Here is a 21,866-nt window from a genome sequence, read left to right as displayed (position 1 = left end):
GTTTGCATGCCCGGCGAGCCGCAACTAAGGAGCCCATGAGCCACAACTAAGGAGCCGCCTGCTGCAACTAAGGAGCCCACGTGCCACAACTAAGGAGCCGGCGAGCCACAACTAAAGGAACCCTTGAGCCACAACTAAGGAGCCCGCCTGCCGCAACTAAGGAGCCCATGTGCCACAACTAAGAAACCGGTGAGCCACAACTAAGAAGCCCGCCTGCCGCAACTAAGGAGCCCATGTGCCGCAACTAAGAAACCAGCAAGCCGCAACTAAGGCACCCGTGAGCCACAACTAAAGAGCCCACCTGCTGCAACTAAGGAGCCCACGTGCCGCAACTAAGAAGCCCACCTGCCACAACTAAGACCTGACGCAACCAAATAAATAAACATTTAAAAAAGACCCAACCAGAACAAAACGGTGACCTCAGAATATGTCCTAAGTGGTACTTAACCACGAACATTGTTTTGTTACCTGTCAGACAGACTACTACCTACACCCTGAGGGCTTGTGATTCCTAAAAGCTTTTGCTGCTGTGGCCAAAAACAGCTAAAAACCTCTGAAAGTTTTGGAACCACAGGGAGACATGGGATGACTAACTGCCTGAAACTTTTGTAGTCATAGCTACATAGATAATCAGGTTTTCAGAGATAAATTCAGATATTCCACTGAAAAACCTACAGGGTTTCATAAAAAATGACTAGGGTGCTATTTGAGGCTAAAAAATCAAGGAAGAGGGCAGGATCTCCTCTTCCCAAAACCTCACCCTCTGAAGCCACAGTCTTCTGTTTCTGCCTTGGGAACCCTCACCACTCCCAGCTCATAACAAGAGTCTGCGCCCTGAGGGCAGGTGCAGATAGCAGGGCCCCCACTGCTGACCAGGAGTTCGAAGCCCCCTCTCAGGGCGAGGACACATCCTGTCACGTGGCGGCTGCACTCCCAGGGCCCGGTATTCAGTGAGGGACCTGTCTCTCTCTGTCTGGTCACTCCAGTCTCGCCCCCTTAGCCATTACCTTCTCCGTCTGGCTGAGGGATGCTCCGGAACAGACAGTGTTGCTCCCGAATGAACTGCCCAGTCAGCTTGATGTCCACATCGACCTGGCCTACCCTGGGGAAGCAATGGCCAACAATTTCTGAGCATGTGCCAGTCATACATACACCAAGCCCCTTCTGAACACAAGTTCAACCAACTCAGTAAGCCAAGTATAATTATTCCCATTTCACAGATGAGGAAGCTGAGGCTCAGAGAGGTAAGTAACTTGCCCAAGGTCATGCAGCCCGACAGTGGTGAAGCTGGGATGTGAGCCCAGATCTGCCTGGCTCCAAAGCCCACATCCTCACTGTTATACAGCAAAGGGGAAAGGGAACCTGGAGTGGGGTAGGTGCCCTCAGCCTTGGTTCCTGCATCCTTCCCCTGATGATCACCAAGGAGAGCTGAACAGCCTGTGTCAGGAGAGGAAGGAGCACCCTCACCCCTTTAACTCCAGGAGGTGACCTTGGAGGTGCTGAGCCCCAGGGGTTCATTAGCATTAGCCAGTGAAGTTACCTGTCATATGGGCACTGCCCTCAACAGCATGGGGCCAGGGTTATGTTTCCCTTCTCTCTCCCACCCCAAGGGAGGGTCCCACTAAGCGATGCCCAGGCAGTGGTGCTGGGGGCCAAGAACGCAGCGGTCCAAGCTCCCACCCACTCTCTGCCCCAGTAGATCAGGACCTATCCCCGCCAGTGCTGGGTTGGTTTGGTCCCAGGAGAGGTGTCACCCACACCAAAGCGGTGGGTGGAGGCAGGCTCAGCAAGTTCTCAGGAAGCCTGTCGCTAACAGGGCTGCAGAGGAGCTGTCCTGAGATGTGGGGTGTCCCCAGGAGATCATTAGAGAAGGGAGTCGCCAGCGTGGCCCTCCCTCTGCAACCACACCCTAAAAGGAGAGGCTGCCCCATGGGCCCAAGCAAACGCTACCTGGTGACACCATCTTTGATGTGGTAGAGCAGACATTCAGACATCAGGGGATCTTCATTCAGGTTCACCAGGTGTGGAGTCTGAGGGGGAAGGGGCGGCAGTCAGGGAAGAGCCGCCAGGGGTGCAGCCAAGAGGGAGGGAAGGCGCTTGGCAGACATCCCGCAGGCTCCCCGCTGTGCCCTCCCCCTCACTCGGAGAGCGAGCTCTCCCACCCCCTGCTCCCACTCACCCCAATGCCTTTGGGGCAGCCTGACCCACCCCCTCCCCGCACACAAGATGCCCCCACCCTTCCGGCCCCTCCCCAGGCCCCATTTCTTCAGAGGCACCTGGACACACCAGTCTCCCTGACCCGAAACCTTAGAAGCCACCTGCCCTCTCTCTGCTTTCCCTGTATTCCCTCTGGCCCCAGGGCTCATCACTTCTTCCCTCAAAATATATCTTGCCACTTCGAGAGGGGACTGCTCAGACCTCTCCGGCCCACGCACCGCATGCCTGCCTGACCTGAGTCTGCTTTTTATGCCAGTACTCCTGGGCATCCTCCACGGCAGGGCCCCAGCCCACTTATCCAAGCCCCTTTGCTGGGCCCCCTCTCCCCTTCTGTGCTCGCACCCAGTGGGCTCTGAGCACTCACTCCAAAAAGCCGGGCTCATCCCTGCCCATCCCCTCGCCTGCAACAGCCTCCCTCCTGGCCCCACCCCCACCTGTCAAAATCATTCACTTCCGGTCCCTCAAGGTCTGTCTCAAATGCCACTTCTTCCACAAAGCCTTCCCAGGCCTTCCACCCGAACACAAGATCCCCTGCCTCTGTTCCGCAAGAATATACCGTGGCCTTTCTATGTGCAAGACCCCACTGAGGTGCCAGGCAGGACAGAGATGAGTCACACCCAGAGGCTGCTGCCCCGTTGGTCAGGAAATCAGAGCCAACTTGGGGAGATAAGACTTGTCGTGGAAACACCATTGCAGGTAAGAAACACATGCCTCATAATAGACTTCCTGAACTTTTCACGCCCTCACTTAGCTCATTCATTCATTCATTCATTCATCCCACTGTATCCTGGGAGGGGCTCATACACAAAAATGAATAAAATGAAGACCAATGGGAGCTCATGGGGGTCAGGGGAGCTTCATGCAAAAGGCAGTATGGGAGCTGGTCTCTGATGATGAGGAGGACGTGGACATGAACAAGGAAGAGTGTTTCAGGTGAAAGAGGAGTCTGAACAAAGGCACGGAGGCAGGGGAGCACAGGGTGTAGGGGAAGACAGCAGTCAAGGCCCCATCTTTCTCTGGGAGCCCCCTGAACAGGAAGCCCAAGGCTACGTCCACAGTGGATGCGTTGTGTATCTGTGCGTCGGCCCCTCCAACGATGACTCTGCAACACTTCCTCTTCTCCTGAGGGATGACCACGCCCCTCCCGACACCGCAGTGTCAGGCCTGCTTGGGAATGGCAAACACGGATGGGTCCTGGAAGCAGAAAGCGATCTATCCCTCGGGAGAGGGGACATGATTTAGGGCAGTGCTTTTCAATCTTTATTCAGCCCTGGAACCCTTTGTTCACAGGAAACCTTACCTAGAAGCCTAACACGTCAAGCAGATAAGTAGAGAGCTGCTCAGGCCGAGGTGGGGGCAGGGGACCCAGAGTCCAGTCCTGCGCGCCCCCCTGCCATTCCCTGTGAAGGAAGCTCCGAGCCAGGTTTGAAAATTACTGACTTAGGAAGTCCTTAGGCCTGGTGGCGAGGTCTCAGGAAAGAAGGGGCTTTCCCTAAGGCCCTTGGCTCTCTCCAGGACAAACTGGAGCTTCTGCCGCAAGGACCCAATTCTCCACTCGACGTTTCCTAGGTTGGAGTCACCCCCACCAAACCCGTTTCTCCTGTGAGCCTAACAGCTTTCTCTCTGAAATCCACATGACTTTTAAACTTACGACAATGTCTCGCCACCTGGAGAAAATGCCGAAGTTACCTCCCCTAAGATGCTTTTTTTTACCAATCAGATGGGCAAAGATCAAGAAGTTGAAGAGGATGAGGGAACACGGGCTGTCTTGTATGATGCTCTTGGGAGTATAAGTGGGCATGGTTAAAATCTCTGGAGGCACGCTGGCAAAAGAGATCAAAGTTTTACCTGGCTACTGGTGGACCCCAAATCTCCACTTCTAGGAATACGTTCTACAGACAGCAGACCATTAGTAAGACTGTCTTCTGTAACGTTGTTTATAGTATCAAAGAATGGGAAACGACCTAAATGTCCATCAGTAGGAAGCTGGTTAAAAAAAAAATTATCCTATGTCTATACAATAGAATATTCTGACACTGTGGGGGGAAAAAAAAAAAAACGGACAGAACTGCGATACACTGATATGTGAAAAAGTAACATGTCAAGTATGGAACTAGCACCACAGCAAAGAGGGGCGATGTGTGCATGCGTACGTGGATGATTATAACACACGCCTGTACGTGCAGAGACTACCTCTAGAAGAACACATCAGGAGCCAGCAACAGGACTCGCCTCTGGGAGGGGAACCCGAGGGTGGGAAGGAAGGAGATTTCCTTTGCACCTCACTGTACGAAGTAAACATTCCCGGTGGGGCGTGCCACCTTTACAAGAACAACTAAGAACAAAACAGAACAGAAGCCCCTCCTGTTGGTCCCAAGCTCAAGCAGGTGGCACCTTGCACAGTGTGAGCCTCTCCAGGAAAGAAAAACCCACCCATCAGCCTGTCCATCCCTCTCTGCCTTTCCCTATAGCCCTGCAGCTGCGGCAGAAGCTCCACAGGCACCTGGAACCCCCAGGTGGCTGGCAAGCCATGCTGAGAGCCCCCTGCAGTCCCTCCTCCCAGATGTGCGCCTCTGGGGGATCCCAAAGCCCTGGGTGCCCAGCCCCGGACCTGACCCCTCAGCCCTGCCTGCCACCCTCAATCACCCACCGACAGCTCTCTCGCCCCTGGCCGTGCCTCAGGCCAGGCAAAGCCCTCTCCTCTGTCTGGATCCCTGTTCAATGGTCCCTGCTTGCTCAGTCACCCAGACGCCATATCCGTATGAAAATCGGAGGGGTCTCCTTCCAGTAACCCACTGCCTGGAAGAGGTGTATCTCACTTAGAGCCTGATCCTATGATGCTTCATACCACAGCCCTGACAGGCGTGGCTGGCTCCATTCCAGGGCTGGGACTGGAAGTTCCTGCTTTGCCCAAACTGGCCTCTGCACCACCGCTTCACCAGTGTGCACCGCTACAGCTGTGCTGGCCGTCGGAAGCCAGCGTCCACTCTGACTGGTTGGTCCCTATGCTGTGCTGGTTGCTAAAGGTTTTGAATACCATTCCTGCCTCCAACTGAGCCTGATCACTCCTGCCCTGCTTCTTTCCTTCCTTCCTCTCCACAAAGCCTTACTGAGCGCTTACTACACAGCGGGCACGTGACAGGTGCTGGTGCGCCCCACTCGGCCGACAATACCCCACATTTGCTCGGCCCGGTGTTCTCTCTGCTCCTCTCTACCACGCCCCCCATCCATCTTTCAGGCTCCACTTTCCAAACCACCTTCTCCAGGAAACCAGTTTCCATACACCTCCAGGCCGCACTGATGCTTCCATCTTTAAACCTCTCGCTGCGTTTACAAGCAACATCCTACAGGTTAGTGCTTACTCTTCTATTCCTTTTACAGTCTTGTCTTCCCAAGTTATCCTTTCGAAACGTACTTTTTACGTTTTTTTGCATTTGTTTGCTTGTTTTTGAATAGCTAACACATACACAGGTTACAAAATCCAAACGATACAGAAGTGTACACAGTGGACAAGTCGCTATCCCAACCAACCTGCAATCTCCCAGGGTCCTCTCCCTTCCCCCTGGGGTAACCACCGTAACCAGTTTCTTATGAATCCAGAGATACATTCTACGCATGAACTCATACACGCACGTGTGTGGGTGTCTATTTATAAATACCTAGATTCTAAGCAGCTCTTGAAATCCCCCTAAGGGCAGGGACCCTGGCATCCTGTGGTCCCTAGATGGAGGCAGAAGACAGGGACGGCCGGACAACAGAGAGGGGAGGAGCGGGAGTGGGGACAGAGGTGATGGAGGGACAATTCAGAGACCTGAGATCAGAGTTAGAACTCATGACCCTGCCACCCCAACCCTCTCCTTTCAGCATCCAGAGTCTCTGAGGCCTCCTCACTCACCTTCTTTGGAGAGAAGACGCCCACGGTTCCCCCATCTTCCCGGACAGCCACCCCCATCTCAGCCAGCAACGCTTCTCTGTAGGCAAAGGAGAGGCAGATATTGGTCTGGTCATCGGTACCCACGAACCCCTCCCCTGCAGGGCCTGACCTTCCCTCCCCACCCCACTCCTTCCAGGGCTCCACCTGTCGGCCCCACCCTCACACCTCTCCATCCTCAAGGCCTCCGTCTTACGTAGCTTCTCCTCCCAGGTCTCATTCAGCTCAGCTATAATCTTCTCTGTCTCCTGGGGGCACAAGACGGGCAGTGGTCAGGACAGACTGGGACAAGCACCTCCCAGGGGGTGCTTCCCAGCAGCCCCCAGAGCCCCACCCCTTGCCAGCTCCAGCTTCCCACCTGCAGTCTCTCCATGGCCTCCTCAGGCCCAATCTGGGGCTCGGCACTGGGGGAGAACGATGGCTCCAGCTCCCCGTTGTGTGCTGCGGGGGACGAGGGCGAAGCTGGGGCAGAGGGAGACGATACAGCTGGCAGAGCACCTCCGGGACTCCCCTCATCCACCTTCAGGCCTAGGAGGGAGAAGAAGGTAAAAGAAGGAGGCCAAGGAAAGATGGAACTGATCGGAAACAGAGGTCTCACAGGGGACCAGCTTGGAAGGACTGCAGAAGACCCATGGTCCACCTCCACAAAGTAGGGAGCCCTCCTACTGCAGCCTTGACAAATGGACACCAAGTCTCTGCTTGTTCCCCTCCAGGGATGGAAAGCTCATTACTGAACAAGGTAGCCAGTTCCTTCCATTGCAGGATGACTTGTACCATCAGAAAGTTCTTAGCTGAGAACTTTTCTCAGCTGAAATCTGCCCCATGTTACATGTAGCTCTGTTTCTAGTTCTGCCCTCTAGGATGAAAAAGACTACACTGCTTTTTTCTTTTGCAAGACTACCCTTCAAATGTACAGAGGCGAACATCGTGTCTACCTTCTCTTCCCAAGAACCCTTATTCTCCCCACCGTGCCCCTTAGCACCCCAACTCCTCAATGGGATGGACCCCAAGACTGAATGCACAGTCCACACCAGACACAGCCAACACGGATCATAGACTATCTAATACAGATACCATTTCACAGTAAGGAGGCTGAGCCTTACGTTTCAGAAATTAGTCCACTGTTGACTATTATTAAGCTTACGGTCAATTTAATTCCCAATGTTTCACAAGAACTTCTGTCAAGGCAGGTGCCCAGCAGCCTATTCTTAATGACTTACTGTTCAAACCATAAACGCATGACTTGCCATTTACTCCTGCTCCTGTTGTTTCAGTAGTTCCAGGAGCCTGTCAAGGTCCCTCTGAATCCTGCCTGCCTCTCCCCAGGAGGATCAGTCCCTCTCAGTTCTGTAACATCTAAAAGCGTGACCTGTCCCCTCTCCACATCTGCATCTAAGTCAAGGGGCACTTGTTGGGCTATCTGGGCAGTGGTCCCTCCCTGGTCCCAGGCCTGGGCAAAGGCAAATGAGGAGGGATGAGCTGGGCCAAGGAGCCTCCCTGAGCTGACCCTCCCAGAGTCCCACCTCCCAGGGCAGAGGCGGAGAGCCCCTGGGCCATCAGCAGTTCGCGCAGCCGGGCCACCTCCTCCTGCAGCTCACGGATCAGCCGGGCATTAGGGTCCTCGTTGATGATGGCATTGCAGCGAATCTGCTTGGTGCGGTCGGCGTACCTGGATGAGGAGGGAGGAGCGGGACCGGTGAGGCCTAGACACGGGTGACCTTGGTCTGCTGCCCGATTCCCTCTCCCTCCCAGGTTTCATCATAGTGCAGTAGAGCTGAGGGTCAACCCTATCTCATGGGGAGGGTCCTGAGCTACCAGCTGCTGAGCTCCTGGCACTTTTCGTGTCCCACCCCACCCCTACTAGAGCCCCACCTGAGGGTGCTAAGAGTCTCCTCGTAATTGATGTCCGCGGGGCTCAGGGCCGCAATCATTGCTGTGCGTGAATTCCCACCTACGAATGAAAGGAGGGGAAAGCTTGAGCTGGGCAGGGTCCTAAAAAAAGTCAGACTGGGTCACAGGGTCAGGGGGGCCTCATTGCTCAGGCAGGGGTCCAATAGGGTCACTGTCCAAGGTAGGGTAAAGCTAAGAGTTGTGGAGCTAATCACGAAATCTGGTGGTCAGAGAAAGTGGGGGTGAGGTCAGGGAGACATCAGACATCTGTGGGACAATCAGCGATCAGTGGGCAGAGGATGAAGTCAAAGGCAGGTGTGAGGTCAGAGAGCAGTCACGGGGAGCCAAGTCAGTGAGGCCCTTGGCTTGGCAGGGAGCGTGTGGCCTTGATCCCAGCATCAGGACACTTTCAAAGGATGCCCCTGGGGATCAGGGGGAGAGTCAACGGACCACTGGAGGATTTGAGGTTCCAGGGGTGTCAATGGGACTGGTATCAAAAGGGGGTTGGCAGGAATGGTGGCAGGGTCGCCATAGAGAGACAGAGAGGAGAAGCCCCTCACCCAGATTCTCCTTGAGCAGCCAGGTGAGCACAGAGTCCCTGTAAGGGATAAAATCCGACTTCCGCTTCTTTGATTGCTGAGGGACAGAAGGAGGAAGGGGGTTACGGTGGGCCACCCTCTTTGTCCGCTTTCCCAGAGCCCCTTCTCTTCCCACGCCCAGGTCTTACCATATCCGCGAGGGCCGAGATCACCTTCCCTAGAGTGGTCAGGGACTTATTGATGTTGGCGCCTTCCTGGCAAGAGGAACGTGGGGAATGAGGCCTTCTTCTCCCACTCCGATCCCCTTCTCCCGCTCCCCCCACAGCCAGAGTCCCAGGTTATGATTTGAGACCACTGCACACAGCCCCCAACACTGCCCTGTCCGACCCTCCCAAGCCCCTCACCTTCAGGCGCATGCCCCGGGCCCCTGAGGAGTCAGCCCGCTCACTGCCAGCAAGGTCCACCAAACTGATCTTACTGACCTGGGTCAGAGGAAAGAGACAGGAGGTGACTGGGTCAGTGCGGGGCAGGCATATCAAGGGAACACCCAGCAAGGGGACTAGGCAGTTGGCAAGGGATGGAGAAAGCCAGGAGTGGGGGATGGAAGGGGGATACATAAGATGACAGTGAGGGTTTGGTTAGTTGTCCTTTTCTTCATTTATTCAATCACAGATATTCACATGCCCACTGTGTGCCGGGACAAGGCACACAGTGGGCTCCAAGACCTGCCCCAAGGAGCCTAGCTAGAAGAACAAACATGTAAAAGAAGACTATCCCACTGATCTGATAGGGGAAGCACGGTGGGCTGTGGAAGCTCAGAGGAGGCACTCAACCAAGCCTGGACAGGGAGGGAGGACACAAGGCCCGCTGATCACATCTCTGTCTCTGTTACCAGGTGGGATGGGGTTGCAGCGGGTGGAGGGGGGGGGGCCTACTTTCTCTGAGTCCAGTCCAGTGAGCTGATCGTGGCAGCGCTGCGTGAAGACAATGGTGAAGACGGCGTGGGAACGGCTGCTGGTCTCATTCATGTTGGTGGCGGCCACAGTCCTGGGGGGGAGGGAATGGTCAGTGGGTCCGGCCCCTCATCTTCCTAACCCCGTCTGCCTTGCCCTCCGCCCCATCAGCCTGCCTCACCGCGCTTTATTTCCACAGTCCATGAGGTCAGCAATGTCTGCGTAAGAGGTCACAGCCAATTTAGACAGGTCCTGCACGTAGGGGCCCAGGATGGGGTGCTCTCGGACCCTCAGAGAGCCCCGACTCTTGGGGTTCAAGAGGTCTCGTACCCTCTCACAGTAGATCTCCATGTAGCTCACCTGAGTGGGAGAAGCAAATAAAAAGTAATAAAGGTGGGCTTCCCTGATGGCGCAGTGGTTAAGAATCCACCTGCCAATGCAGGGGACATGGGTTCGAGCCCTGGTCCAGGAAGATCCCACATGCCGCAGAGCAACTAAGCCCGTGCGTCACAACTACTGAGCCTGCGCTCTGGAGCCCACGAGCCACAACTACTGAAGCCCGCGTGCCTAGAGCCCGAGCTCCTCAACAAGAGAAGCCACCGCAACGAGAAGCCCGTGCACCGCAACGAAGAATAGCTCCCGCTCGATGCAACTAGAGAAAGCCGCGCGCAGCAACAAAGACCCAATGCAGCCAAAGATAAATAATTAATAAATAAATTTCTTAAAAGAGTAAAAAAGCTAACAACCACACCCAATGGGAAACTTAACCTGGACTCCACTGGATACAATACAGGTAACCTACACTGAGTGTTTACTATGTGTCGCTAAGCATTTTACATGTGCAAGCTCACTGAGCCTTCCAACAACCCTAGAAGGGGACCCCTGATCATTATCATTTCAGATAAACACGCTCTGGAGCCGAGAAAGAAGTTGTTTGCCCAAAGCCACAGTTACTAACTGGTAAAGCCTAGAGCAGATCCCAGGCTGCCTGACTCCAGAGACTGCACTTGGTCTTAATCGCTCTGCTCACCTCCTCCCTACCCAGGGGACACTGTGGCTCCCCTCCCAGCCCCCTCCCAAGACCTGGGCTTACCTCCACAGAATAGGATAGCTGAGCGCTCTGGTTCTTACTAACACGAGAGAACAGGTCCTCACAGAGCTGGAGGGGGACACAGAGAAGCACAAAGATGCTGCTGTTCATGGCACACCTGTGGCGCCCAGCACCCAGGCCAGGCCAGATCTCAAGTGACCCTGTTTAACCCTTACCGCAGCCCCAAGGGAGGGATGGGATCGTTCCCATTTTACAGATGGGAAAGCAACCTCTGAGAGGTTCACACTTGCCCAGGGTCACAGGCTAGTATTCAGTGAGCCAAAATGCAAGCCCGGAGCCTGTATGCAAGGTCTCTATGCTGCAGTCAGAGAGATTATGGTCAACTCTCAGTTATCCACAACTGGCTTTTCCTACAGTAAACACCTTGACTACGGTACACAAGCCTACATGGGAACTACACTCACAAATAATTACGAGACAAGGTAAGACGGCAGCAAGTGGTAGAAACAAGGTTCAAACCCTGGGCGCTCTGCCGCCAAAGGTGTGGCTGTTCTCACTGAGCTTTCTTGGCCCTGACGTCCAGGTTGGAGCCAACCTCATCCCCCATCACCTTCCCTATTACTAGCAACCTCAGAGAGCCCAGTCTCTGCTCCACAACGCTTAGAACCCAGCCTACTCCCCGAGGGGCAGCTGAAGATGCTTCAGCCCTGGCCGCCCTGCCAGGCCCCGAGTGTACCTGGGGCACGATGCCCTGCTGCCCTGGCTCCTGCCGCCCCATCATGGTGTAGGATTTCCCAGCCCCCGTTTGCCCATAGGCAAAGATGCACACGTTGTAGCCTTCAAAGGCATGGAGCAGCATCTCTTCTCCAATATCCCGATACACCTGTTGCTGAGATGCAAACTGGGGGTCCTCGGCCTAGGTAAAAGGGGGGCAAGAAAGACAGCAGGAACCCTAGATGACTTTGTCCTTGGTATCTAGGTGCCCAAAGGTCTTGTGTGCCCCCAACCCGATCACGGTCCTAATCATCCCTGAGGATCCTATCTAGTTTCCTGCCAGCCCTAAATTATCCCAGGGATTCTGCCTCCCCCTTCCTGGTCCTAGTCACAAGTTCAGGGTCCTACCCACCCCCACCCAAGGGTCCTGGTCCTCCCAATCAATTCCCTGGAGGTCCTATTTCCCAGCAATGCTCCCTCCCCAGGACCTGAATCCCCCGTCCCTCTTTGCTTAGCTCTTCCCCCAACCTAACAACCTCACCGAAGTGTGTGACCAGTAGGAGTAATCGAAAGTGAAGCTTCTGGGGGCATCCTTGCTCTGTCTGGGATTGATGATGGCTGAGAAAGCAAAGGAACGAAGGCCAAGGTCAGGTACTCCCGACCGCTGCCCACTCCCCACAAGCCCTCAGAAGCCGGGAATCCCACTCCCCACCTCTATCCTAGTTCATCTCTCCCCTTTAATACTCCCCACCCCCTCCAGCCACCAAAGCTAATTTTGGCTTCCCAGGACCCGCCCCCCTCCCGGCTGCCTCCCTGGATTGGGCAATGGAGGGCTCCAGGCCAACATTCCCCCTCCCAGGGACTGGGAGCACGGAAAGGCCAGCCTGTCCCAGCCTCCTTCCTTACAATTAACACCTGCTCCCTGCCCAGCAGAGCCCTCCAGCCCGCCAGGACTGGCCCGTACAGTGGGCCCGGGCTGCCCTGCCTGTGCCCAGACGGGCCCCTGGGACTCACTCACAGGTGGTGCTGCCCTGCATGCTGACCACACACTTGGCATCCTGGCTGGTCTCACGGGCGTTGAAGGGCCGAACCCTCACTGCCACTTTCACCGAGGCGCCAGCCATGGCTCCAGATACTCCCACCCTCCTCAGCTGGAGGACAGAGATAGAAGAGGAGGTCAGAGCTGTTGGGAGGCAATGTCTGGGGGACCCATACATTGCCTCCCAACTTTTCCCAGGAACCAGTCTCTCCACACCCGCTTCCCCGGCAACCCAGCCCCTCAAGGACCCAGTTTCTGTTTCCTTGGCCTTCCTCCCCAATGGCAGTCTCCTCAGGGACTCCCAGAGGTGTTCCTGCCTCTCTCCCCAGCCTTTTCCCAGCAGGCAGGGACCTGGGACGTCACCCCAGAGTTACCTGGTGTCCTGGCCCCAGACCAGGGGGGCTGTATCAGTTCTGGCTGCCACCGGCCCTCGTAGGAGGAGCCCCATCCTACACTGGGGGCCTGGCCACGCCAGCTGGGGCTGTAAGGGAAACCCTGGTTGCGGGGGAAGAGTGGTTAGGAGGCACCCGTGGCTCCAGAGGTGTGTCTGAGGTTCCAGGGTTGGAGGACAAGGGGTCGGGGGTAATGTTAGGAAAGGTGAGGATGGCTGTTCCTCTGGAGTGATCGAATGCAATGTGAATCCAAGGGCAGGGACGGTGATATTTTTATTCCTCGTCACTCACAAGTGCACTGAACGTTCAGAAAGAGAAGAGAGAAAGAGGCTGGACAGAGAGCAATTCAGAGAGGGACACATGGGCAGAGACACTGAGGGTGGTGGGAAGCGGGGAGAGGAGAGGCAGAAAGTCCCAAACACCAAGAAAATGAGAGAGACAAGAAGACTGAGGTCATGCTACGAAGAAACGTAAGGGGACACACAGAGGACAGCAAACACAGAAATGTTAAACAGGTAGGGGAAAAGCACAAATTGGAAGCCCAGAAGAGAAACAAGATGCAAGAAAATCCCAAACATAAGACCTGCCCTAAAATTCCCCCACAGGGTCAGCCAGGGAGAAGTAGAAACCAGCTCCCACCTAGGGTCCATAACCTCCACACAGAGGGAGAGACTGCTGATGGGCAAAATCCAATGGCTGGAGGTACAGCCCAGAACTGGGATCCACAGGGCCTGCCTATAAGCCCCAAATCCCTTGACCAGCCCCCAGCACTTCCTCCTTAGGATCCAGGACAATGGGCAGGAGAGGGTGGGGTCATCCTGTAACCATCCAACCAACCACCAGAGTCCTCTGTTGGAGGATCCAGAATACCTATGTTTATGGGAAGGGAGGATAGCAGTAGGGTCCCCCTGAAGAGGGAGAGAAGGGAAAGGAAGCAGGCAGGTCCCAGGTCCAGCCTGGGGCTAGTGCTATGGCATCCACTGCCCTGGGGAAAGTGCCAGTCTGGAGCCAGGAATGTGGGTGATCCGGTGCCCACACCCTGGGAGGAGAGGCTGAGCAGCCCACACCCACGGACAACAGGGTGGGAGGGCTGTGAAGAGAGATCAGAGGTGTTGAGCCCCCTTCTGTGGCCCCAAAGGGCCTCAAACCCCTGTCCTGCTGGGCCTCACCTCACCAGCCTTTCTGGCCAGGGCATGGGAGGGGTGAGAGGGCTGGTCTGTCTGAGGACAGGAAGGGAGTAGCTGAAACCACAGAGGCTGTCTCAGGAAGAACAGCCCTGACCCCCAGACCCTGATCAGGGGAGGGAAAGGACACTGATGGAGACACGCAATTGTAACGCCGTTGTGGCTAACGGGGCAGGGAATGAGGTGGCACTGCTGGTGGATGGCGGGGTAATGGGCCAGGAGAGAGGTAGAGGGGTCGGCTGGTGCAGCGTAATGGGTCAGTGGGGTGCAGAGAGTAGCCGCGGCTGGGGTGAGGCCGAGCGACCCGAAAGGGGGCCTAGGGCCACCTGCACCTTGCTCACCCAGAAGTTTTCACACAGGCCCCCGTCCCGGCCTTTCTGGGCGGCCATGCGGACAGTGTCCTCCGGTCCAGCCAACCGACGGCCGCCCCGGGCCTGGCACCTCTCTGCGCCTCCGCGGGACAAATAGCACATGATCCCGGCTCCCGCGGCCAGCCGGCCCCCGCCGGGTGGTGCAAACCGGGACCCCGGCTCCCCGCCCCCCAGCCCGGCACATTCCTCCGCGGGCGTCCCCTCCCTCACCCCCCCTCTCCCACAGCTCTCACCTCGTCGCGGCGGGGCTCCCGGAGCGGCTGGGCAGAGTGCAAAGGGACAAACTTCCCGTGAAGCGTGAGGCGGGAGCGGGGGCAATCCGGGGCCGCTTCGGGGCTGCCCCCGCCCCTCGCCGGGTCCCCGGGCGGCGGGCGGCGGACTCGCGCCCCGGGGGCGGCAGCAGTAGCGGCGCCAGCGGCCGGCGCCCGCCCGGGCAGCACGAGCTGGGGCGGGAGCGAGGGGCGGGGGACCGGCGGGCGCGCGCGCGCGGTTGGGCGGGCGGGCGCGCGCCGTCCCGAGAAGGACTAGGCAGCGACCCGGACAGCTGTTAAAGGGGCAATGTCCCCAGAACTGCGGGGCCCACCGGGCGGAGACGGGGTAACCGAGCTGCGGACACGGGAGGGCGAGCAGGACGCAGGCACTCGGGAGGGTGACCAGCGCCCAGAAAGCCGGGGAGAGTTGAGGTCGACCCCGCTAGAAGACCCAAGACCCGGACCCGCGCACGTCGCCGCCGTCGGAGGCGCGCTTAGGGGGCGGACCCGCGCGCAGGGCCCCGCCCAGGAGGTGGCTCGGCGCAGGCCCCGCCCCAGGCGCGCGGCGCCGGCCGGCTCCGCCCTCGGCTGCCGACGCTGCCTCCCTCCTCCTCCGGGCCCGGCGTATAGTTCTAGAACTGGCCGCGCAGCTGCCTCAGGTACCGTGGCCAAATGTAGTCGGCGACGGCACGGCCACCCGGTCGCTGGGTCCTTTCCTGGCCCTCACGTTCGACAGACCCCGCAGGCCCGGGTCGTCCGCTCAGACTTGGGTGCCTTCTCAGGCCCAGGCCACCCCTGCCTACCCAGCCTGGCCCCCCGCGGTCCTCAGGCAGGCCTTCAGACGCGGGCGCACCACCTGGGGGCCACATCGACTCCTCAGGCCCCCAATTTTGCCTTCGGGCTTAGCTGTTCCCCACGCCCCAGTCCACCTACCAAGGGTCCCCTGAGCCCACTAAGGCCTGGCCTTCCCTCCAAGTCCCTCTTCCCCCAAGAACCCCAGGCTCTGGCCAACTCCTCAGACCAGCCGGACCCCTCAGGTCCTCAGCTGCCTCGTCAGGCTCAGGTTGCCCTCACAGCCTTGGCTGCCCCCGGGCCAACTGTCCAGTCCTCTGTCTAGCTTCCTTAGGCCCATTCTCCTCATAGATCTGGGTCGCCCACCTAGACCCAATTACTTGAGGTCTGAATGCCCCTCAGCTTCCACCTGCCCTCTAGTCCAGCTTCCCCTGCTCTGGCCCAAGACATCCAATTTAGACCCCATCTGCCCTTTCAGCCAGATTTTAACTATGGCATTTGCCACCTCAGCTCTAAATACTCCTCTCTCCATTCTTCACTTCGCCTAACTCCTTTCTCAGCCCATCCTTAGTTGCCTTTGGATAAATACTTATTCACCTGCAACAGTTTCCAATTTTCTGACATTTATGCTGCCTACAGTCACTCTTCTAACTCATCTAACATTCTTATCTGCCTTTTCTGCCAACCCCCCACTGGCTGTCAGGTCACCTTTGGCTGTCCCGAATTCTGGCTCTGTATAACTGACCTCTCTGCTCACCTTCTTCACCTGTAGACATTCCCAACTGCCTCCTCCTTCCTTGTCACCAACTGACCACTCTGTCCACACTTACCTTTTTTTTTTTTTTTTTTTTTTTTGCGGTACGCGGGCCTCTCACTGTCGCGGCCTCTCCCGTTGCGGAGCACAGGCTCCGGACGCGCAGGCTCAGCGGCCATGGCTCACGGGCCCAGCCGCTCCGCGGCACGTGGGATCCTCCCGGACCGGGGCACGAACCCGCGTCCCCTGCATCGGCAGGCGGACTCTCAACCACTGCGCCACCAGGGAAGCCCCACACTTACCTTTTATTAACCCCTCACACCTGGTTTATTTACCAACCCTGAATTCTCTGACCCCAGCCACCAGTTCTGTACCAACTATCCCCAAATGCCTCTGCCCTATCTAGTCCACCTGTCACCCTTTTTCGTTTCATTATCCCATGTTGCCAGTTAATTCACTCCACTGCCATCTGTAAATTTCACTTACTCTGTATGTTTGGCTTCACAACATTTATTTTTCTCTTTTACCACATCCACATTTCCTGTGTCTGCCATCTTGAACTTGTATGTTCAGCTAATAGAAATGTTCAGTACTTGAAATACCTTTTCAGCTCTCTTTCTTCTTTTCTGGCCCCATACATCTTCTTTCCAATCTCTAGACCTGCTACAGGTTCATTCCTACAGCCATTACATGAGTGAATGATTCATTTTCCATTATCCCCCCAGCACCAATGAGGAGACTCAGTCCAGCCACCCAGCCCAGTCCAGTCATGCAAGCGCAGGAGGATGGAGAAAACCTTATCCCTTTTGTCAAGTGAGTCCTCCCCACCCAGTGGGGAGGAGGGAAGATTGCATGCCTGGGTTCTTCCCTAAGAGGAGTAGGAAATAAGGAACAAGAAGCTCAGTGCCTGGTCTCAGGGGATTGGTGATTTATTAATTTATTCGGCAAATTGCTTTTGAACATTACAATGTTCTAGGCACTGTATATTAGGCATTGAGAATTCAGCAATTAGAACATAGGGGTCCTGCTCATAGAGCTTACCTTCTAGGGGGAGGAGATAGAAAGTGCATACAAATAAATATAATTTCAAATAGTAATAAGTACACGAGGAAAATAAAATAGAGGTACAACATAATGTAAAACAGACTGTCTTGGAGACACAAGTTTATATAGGGTGATTGTGGAAGAGGAGGAGGAAGTGAGTTTGAATTGAGATCTGAAAAATGAGAAGGCGCCAGTCTGATAAGAACCAGGGAGTAAAAGAAGGAATAGTAGGTTTAAAGAAAAAAAAGCCCAAGAAAGAAATTAGCTTGCTGCCTTCTAGGACCAGGAAGCAGGTTAGCGTAACTGAAACTTAGTGATTAAGGGAAAAGTGGAGTAAAGTCAGACAGGCAGAGGCCAGATCATATAGGATCTATAGGATCTTATAGGCCATTGAAAAGAGTTTGAATTTTATTCTAAGGACAGTAGAAAGGTTCTAAGTAAGGAAATGACATAAGCAGACCTTTTTTTTCTTCAACTTTTTTATTATGGAAAATTTCAAACAACTGCAGAAGTAGAGAAAATAGTAATCATGAACCTGGAGTATGCTTTTTAGTCAGGTGCAGTAATTATCATTACATAGATAATCTTTTTATTGATACACCCATTCAGCCTCCTGCTACTCAGACTATATTGAAGCAAATCTTAAACCATATATCATTTCACATAAGCATTTTTAAAAGATTATTCTTGGGACTTTCCTGGTGCTGCAGTGGGTAAGACTCCGTGCTCCCAATGCAGGGGGCCCAGTTTCAATCCCTGGTGGGGGAACTAGATGCTGCATGCATGCCGCAACTAAAGATCCCACATGCTGCAACTAAGATCTTGTGCAGCCAATATAAATAAATTTAAAAGATTATTCTGTGCAGAATAGATTATTGAGGGATTCAGATGGAAGCAGGGAATGGAGGAGGAGGCTATCTCTGTAGTCCAGAGAGGGGAAGATAAGCTGGAATATGATGGTGGGAATGGAAATAGTGAGGAGTAGTCAAATTTGAGTGTATTTTATGGGGGAATTCCTGGGCAGTCCAGTGGTTAGGACTCCGTGCTTTCACTGCCAAGGGCCTGGGTTTGATCCCTGGTTGGGGAACTGAGATCCCACAAGCAGTGTGGAGCAGCCAAAAGAAAAAATGATTTTTTTCTTTTTTTTTAGTGTATTTTAGATGTAGAACTCACAAAACTTGCTGATAGACTGGATATCGGAGGTGAGGGAAGTAAGGCATACCAGATTTTTGGCTCTAGCAACTGGGCATTTGGGGTGCTTTTCAGCAAGATGGGGAAGGCTAGGGAGGAGATGTTGAGTGGACAGTTGAACCTGCAAGTCTGGAGTCCAGGGGAGGAGCCAGAGCAAGAAATGCAGATTTGGGAGTCATCAGCACATTGGTGGTTTAAAATCATGGCCTGGAACAACAAGGTCCTACTGTGTAGCACAGAGAACTATATTCAATATCCTGTGATAAACCATAATGGAAAAGAATATTTAAAAAAGAGAATGTGTATAACTGAGTCACTTTGCTGTGCAGCAGAGATTGGCACAGCATTGTAAATCAGTTATACTTCAATTAAAAAAGATGATAATGGGGCTTCCCTGGTGGCGCAGTGGTTGAGAGTCCGCCTGCCGATGCAGGGGACACGGGTTCATGCCCCTGTCCGGGAAGATCCCACGTGCCGCGGCACGGCTGGGCCCGTGAGCCATGGCCGCTGAGCCTGCGCGTCCGGAGCCTGTGCTCCACAACGGGAGAGGCCACAACAGTGAGAGGCCCGCGTACCGAAAAAAAAAAAAAGATAATAAATAAAGTCATGGCCTGGGTGAGATCACCTAAGGAGGAATGGAGATAAAGAAGATAAAGTGCCGAGGACGAAGCCCTAGGACACTCTTCTAGAGAGCAGGAGAGCAGACATCAGTCAGTCTGGGGGCTTTAGGAGTGATGAGAACTGTTCTCAAACAGCTTTGCACACCCCTTCCTACCTAAAGGACATTAGTATTTCTGAGATGGGGAGATAAAGCAGGGGTGAACAGAGGCCCTGCTCTCCTGGATACTTGCATTGACTAAAAGGAAACTGTCGCATCACTTGAGTAGTCGGGGCCTTCGTATTTGACAGCCCTGCTTGCTCAATATGATGTTCCCTGGTTGTGAGGTGTACTTATTTGAGATTCAGTGAGATCTGAAGCTCAAACAGTTGCTAATCTCCATGCTCACTCCAGCTCCAATCTCCTTTCAAATCAAAGGCCTCACCACCTTCCTCAGCTAAAATGGATAAGGGAGGACAAGGCCTGAGGGAGCCTGGGCAGCTGTATGGTCCCGTAGTAAGATAAGACTCCTAAATTCCTGGAGTGAGTAGATGCTGTAAGGGAAGAGCCAGACCTGAACCTACCTTGTCCTCACCTCAGGTGTTCCAGGGTGGTCAGCCGATCTCCACCACCCAGCTTGCCTTCCCAGAGCCTCAGACTGACGCCCCAGCGCTATGGAGACACCTTCTGGGAGAACCTTAGTCAAAGGCCCAGGTGGGTAGAAATGGAGAAAATGGAGATTAACTGGAGGTAGGGAGGGGAAGCTCTACAATTTTAAACTACCATAAAGCCTTATGGTAGCAATAAGCTTTAGTCTGGAGATAATTGCCCCACCAGCTGATGGACATTTTAGCTCCTAATGCCAAATAGGTGGTTGGGAGAGGTTGTTAGAGAAACAGTATGGATGGGGGTGTTCTCTCTGTACTTAGCCCCCTTTTTGTGCTTCACAGCCCCACCTGGATGGAGGAACAGTACATCCCACCCCTGCTGGTATGACAAACTTTCTGCCTTTTGACACCTCTCGGTTAAAGTTGCACCCACTGCTATCCTAGCCCCAGCTCTCCTTATTACTCCTTCCCTCTGGTGTCCCCCAGCCAGTGCACTGACCAGGCCCTCCTTCCTATGAATCAGTCTTCAGGTTTTCCAGATCACAGCTATGTTTTTGTGATCTGGGCTTCCCAAGACCCCTGACTCCCTATTTCAGTCCCAGCTCCCCTGAGAGACTCAGTTCTGCCTTCTAGCTCCTTTTCCCCATTCTCTGGCACAGAGAGCCACTGGTTGCTCCCAGCCTGGCCTGTACCCCCCTGAGGGGCTCCCACCCCCTGAGGTGCTCTGCAGAAGAAAGAGAAGGAGGCCATATTTGGCGGGAATGCAGCAGGGATCTGGGGGCATCCCAGCCCGGGTAAGGGCTGTCACTTATCACCTGGAGGATCTAAGGAGGCGACACAGAATCATCAATGAGTAAGGAGAGACATTTGGGCTCTGGGAGCTAAACAGGGTATGGGGACAGGACGGTTTGAACTAAAGAAGAGGTGGAGAGCTTTGAAGGAATTGGAGGTTGTTTGGGAATGTGCCACGGTCTTGGTGAGATCGAAGCAAAATTTCTATAATATGGGAAGGAGGAGGGAACTAAGGGATGGGGGATGAGCCACATGAGCCGAAAGGAGTGGAAACCAGGTCACTGAAGACAGGAAAGCACTCCATGCAACTGGAGGATAGTGCAGAGCTAGAGGTCACCTCTTGAGCCCCTGAACTGAAAATACTTCAGTCTGAAGGGAGCAGAAAGTTGGGAGTAGAGAGTTGGAAGTCAGATGACAACACTCCTGGGTCCCAGCAGGAAGTATTTCAGGGCAGGAAGGTGAAGAATGGAGAGACAGGAAGCCTGGCCTCCAGGCACCTCTTTCCTAAGTCTGAAGTCTCCACAGACTGAAGAAGGCCCAGTGGGGCAGCTCTAGGGCTCCGTCTGAGCCCCTGGTGCTTGACGACGACGGCTGTGGACTCCCCAACTCCACCGAACACCCTGGTCTGGAAGAGGAGAGGGCAAACTCTCCACGGGAGGAGGAGCACTTCCTTGCTCCTGGCAGGGCCCAGGTATGGTTGAACGGGAACTTGGTGGGGCGGTGGAGGGTGATGCGGATGCCTGGTCTTGCATGGAGAGACAGCGGGAGCACAAGAGGCACGTTGGATAGCTGGATTTGAGAGGAACAAAAATAAAGTAGACGAGAGCCAGAGACTTGGGAGTGCCTGGGTTTGGGGATTAGGAAATCTGGAGAGAGACCTATTTTCTGATTCTTCCTTTTTTTCCCTTCAATTTCTCATCCTTACAGCTGCTTTGGTCTCCCTGGAGTCCCCTGGGCCAGGAGGGGTCTTGTCTCTCCGGGCGGCCGAGCTCTCTGGGCTCCTTCAGCACGGCCACAGCCAGTAGGGACCCCCTTTACAATCCCTGGGGGGTGGAGTGGCGGTCTGAGGAGTAAGGAGAAACTGCCCACGCCCAAGATGCTAGCGTGCTCCAGGACCCACGACTAGTTCTGGGCGCTGGAATCTCCAGCATTTCTGACATCAAGGCATTCCCCCTTTCCCTGACCTTTCTCACTTCCCTCTCCCATCCTCTGAACTAGGCACGAACGGGGCTCCCTTGGCCTCCCATCTCTACCCGCCCGTCTCACAGGAGCTCCCCAAGGCCTGTCGTCCCGCAGGCCGGCTCCCTGCCACTGTGTTCTCTTTTTGTTCTGTTATTAAAAAGCAAGCATGTTGAGCCCGGAGTTGTCTTTCTTTCCGCGAAGTAGTGATGGAGAGGCTCGTGTGGCGGCAGGGCTCCTTTCACCTTCGTGAGGACCCCGCTAAAATGAAGTCGGGCTGTGTCCCCCAAATTCAAGGAGCTGTGCCCGAAAAAAGTCCTGCCGGCTCCAGAGTCCCCCGCCCAGCGCTGTCGGCCGCCCGCGCCCCACTCCCCCG

General features: G+C 54.9%; 2 protein-coding genes across 9 annotated transcripts in view; one reads left to right on the top strand and one right to left on the bottom strand.

The window, feature by feature from the left end:
* KIF1C (kinesin family member 1C) overlaps window positions 1-14,899 on the bottom strand; it is a 22,616-nt gene extending 7,717 nt beyond the window's left edge. For 2 of the 7 annotated variants that reach the window (XM_089900515.1, XM_022596074.3), the window contains exons 1-18: window positions 14,515-14,899; window positions 12,709-12,829; window positions 12,314-12,446; window positions 11,837-11,913; window positions 11,318-11,497; window positions 10,624-10,689; window positions 9,712-9,890; window positions 9,513-9,624; window positions 8,982-9,059; window positions 8,766-8,831; window positions 8,599-8,674; window positions 8,021-8,099; window positions 7,672-7,817; window positions 6,507-6,676; window positions 6,317-6,396; window positions 6,113-6,188; window positions 1,951-2,030; window positions 1,008-1,102 (exon numbers count right to left, since the gene is read on the bottom strand). In XM_089900515.1, coding sequence (XP_089756641.1) covers window positions 1,008-1,102; window positions 1,951-2,030; window positions 6,113-6,188; window positions 6,317-6,396; window positions 6,507-6,676; window positions 7,672-7,817; window positions 8,021-8,099; window positions 8,599-8,674; window positions 8,766-8,831; window positions 8,982-9,059; window positions 9,513-9,624; window positions 9,712-9,890; window positions 10,624-10,689; window positions 11,318-11,497; window positions 11,837-11,913; window positions 12,314-12,419 — 1,666 coding nt within the window. In that variant the 5' untranslated portion in view covers window positions 12,420-12,446; window positions 12,709-12,829; window positions 14,515-14,899. Of the gene's footprint in view, window positions 1-1,007; window positions 1,103-1,950; window positions 2,031-6,112; window positions 6,189-6,316; window positions 6,397-6,506; window positions 6,677-7,671; window positions 7,818-8,020; window positions 8,100-8,598; window positions 8,675-8,765; window positions 8,832-8,981; window positions 9,060-9,512; window positions 9,625-9,711; window positions 9,891-10,623; window positions 10,690-11,317; window positions 11,498-11,836; window positions 11,914-12,313; window positions 12,447-12,708; window positions 12,830-14,251; window positions 14,356-14,514 lie in introns of all 7 variants that reach the window. The other 5 variants (XM_089900511.1, XM_089900512.1, XM_022596075.3 and 2 more) reach the window with 5 other exon arrangements.
* On the top strand, window positions 12,813-21,866 carry INCA1 (inhibitor of CDK, cyclin A1 interacting protein 1). Of its 2 annotated transcripts, none has more exons than XM_089900548.1 (7): window positions 12,813-14,958; window positions 16,804-16,891; window positions 19,561-19,625; window positions 19,862-19,901; window positions 20,179-20,372; window positions 20,837-21,002; window positions 21,239-21,866. In XM_089900548.1, the coding sequence occupies exons 1-7, from the start codon at window positions 14,840-14,842 to the stop codon at window positions 21,383-21,385; spliced, it is 819 nt and encodes a 272-aa protein (XP_089756674.1). In that variant the 5' UTR covers window positions 12,813-14,839; the 3' UTR covers window positions 21,386-21,866. The 2 variants fall into 2 exon arrangements, with proteins under 2 accessions (XP_089756674.1, XP_022451822.2); XM_022596114.3 differs by having other exon boundaries at window positions 12,813-15,191; window positions 19,512-19,625.

This window comes from Delphinapterus leucas, chromosome 19 (genome assembly GCF_059928025.1).
Source record: "Delphinapterus leucas isolate spDelLeu-1000000601 "Yukka" chromosome 19, BTC_Dleu_Yukka2, whole genome shotgun sequence".
Lineage (NCBI taxonomy): Eukaryota > Metazoa > Chordata > Mammalia > Artiodactyla > Monodontidae > Delphinapterus > Delphinapterus leucas.
Note: the sequence above shows the minus strand (reverse complement) of the source record. Positions and strands in the feature narration are given on the sequence as shown.

Excerpts from the sequence above, each read along its gene's own strand:
- INCA1 (XM_022596114.3), top strand. The coding sequence starts at position 14,840 with ATGTCCCCAGAACTGCGGGGCCCACCGGGCGGAGACGGGGTAACCGAG. Across the intron at positions 16,892-19,511 it reads AACCTTATCCCTTTTGTCAA|GTGTTCCAGGGTGGTCAGCC; the intron begins GTGAGTCCTCCC and ends TCCTCACCTCAG. Across the intron at positions 19,626-19,861 it reads AACCTTAGTCAAAGGCCCAG|CCCCACCTGGATGGAGGAAC; the intron begins GTGGGTAGAAAT and ends TGTGCTTCACAG.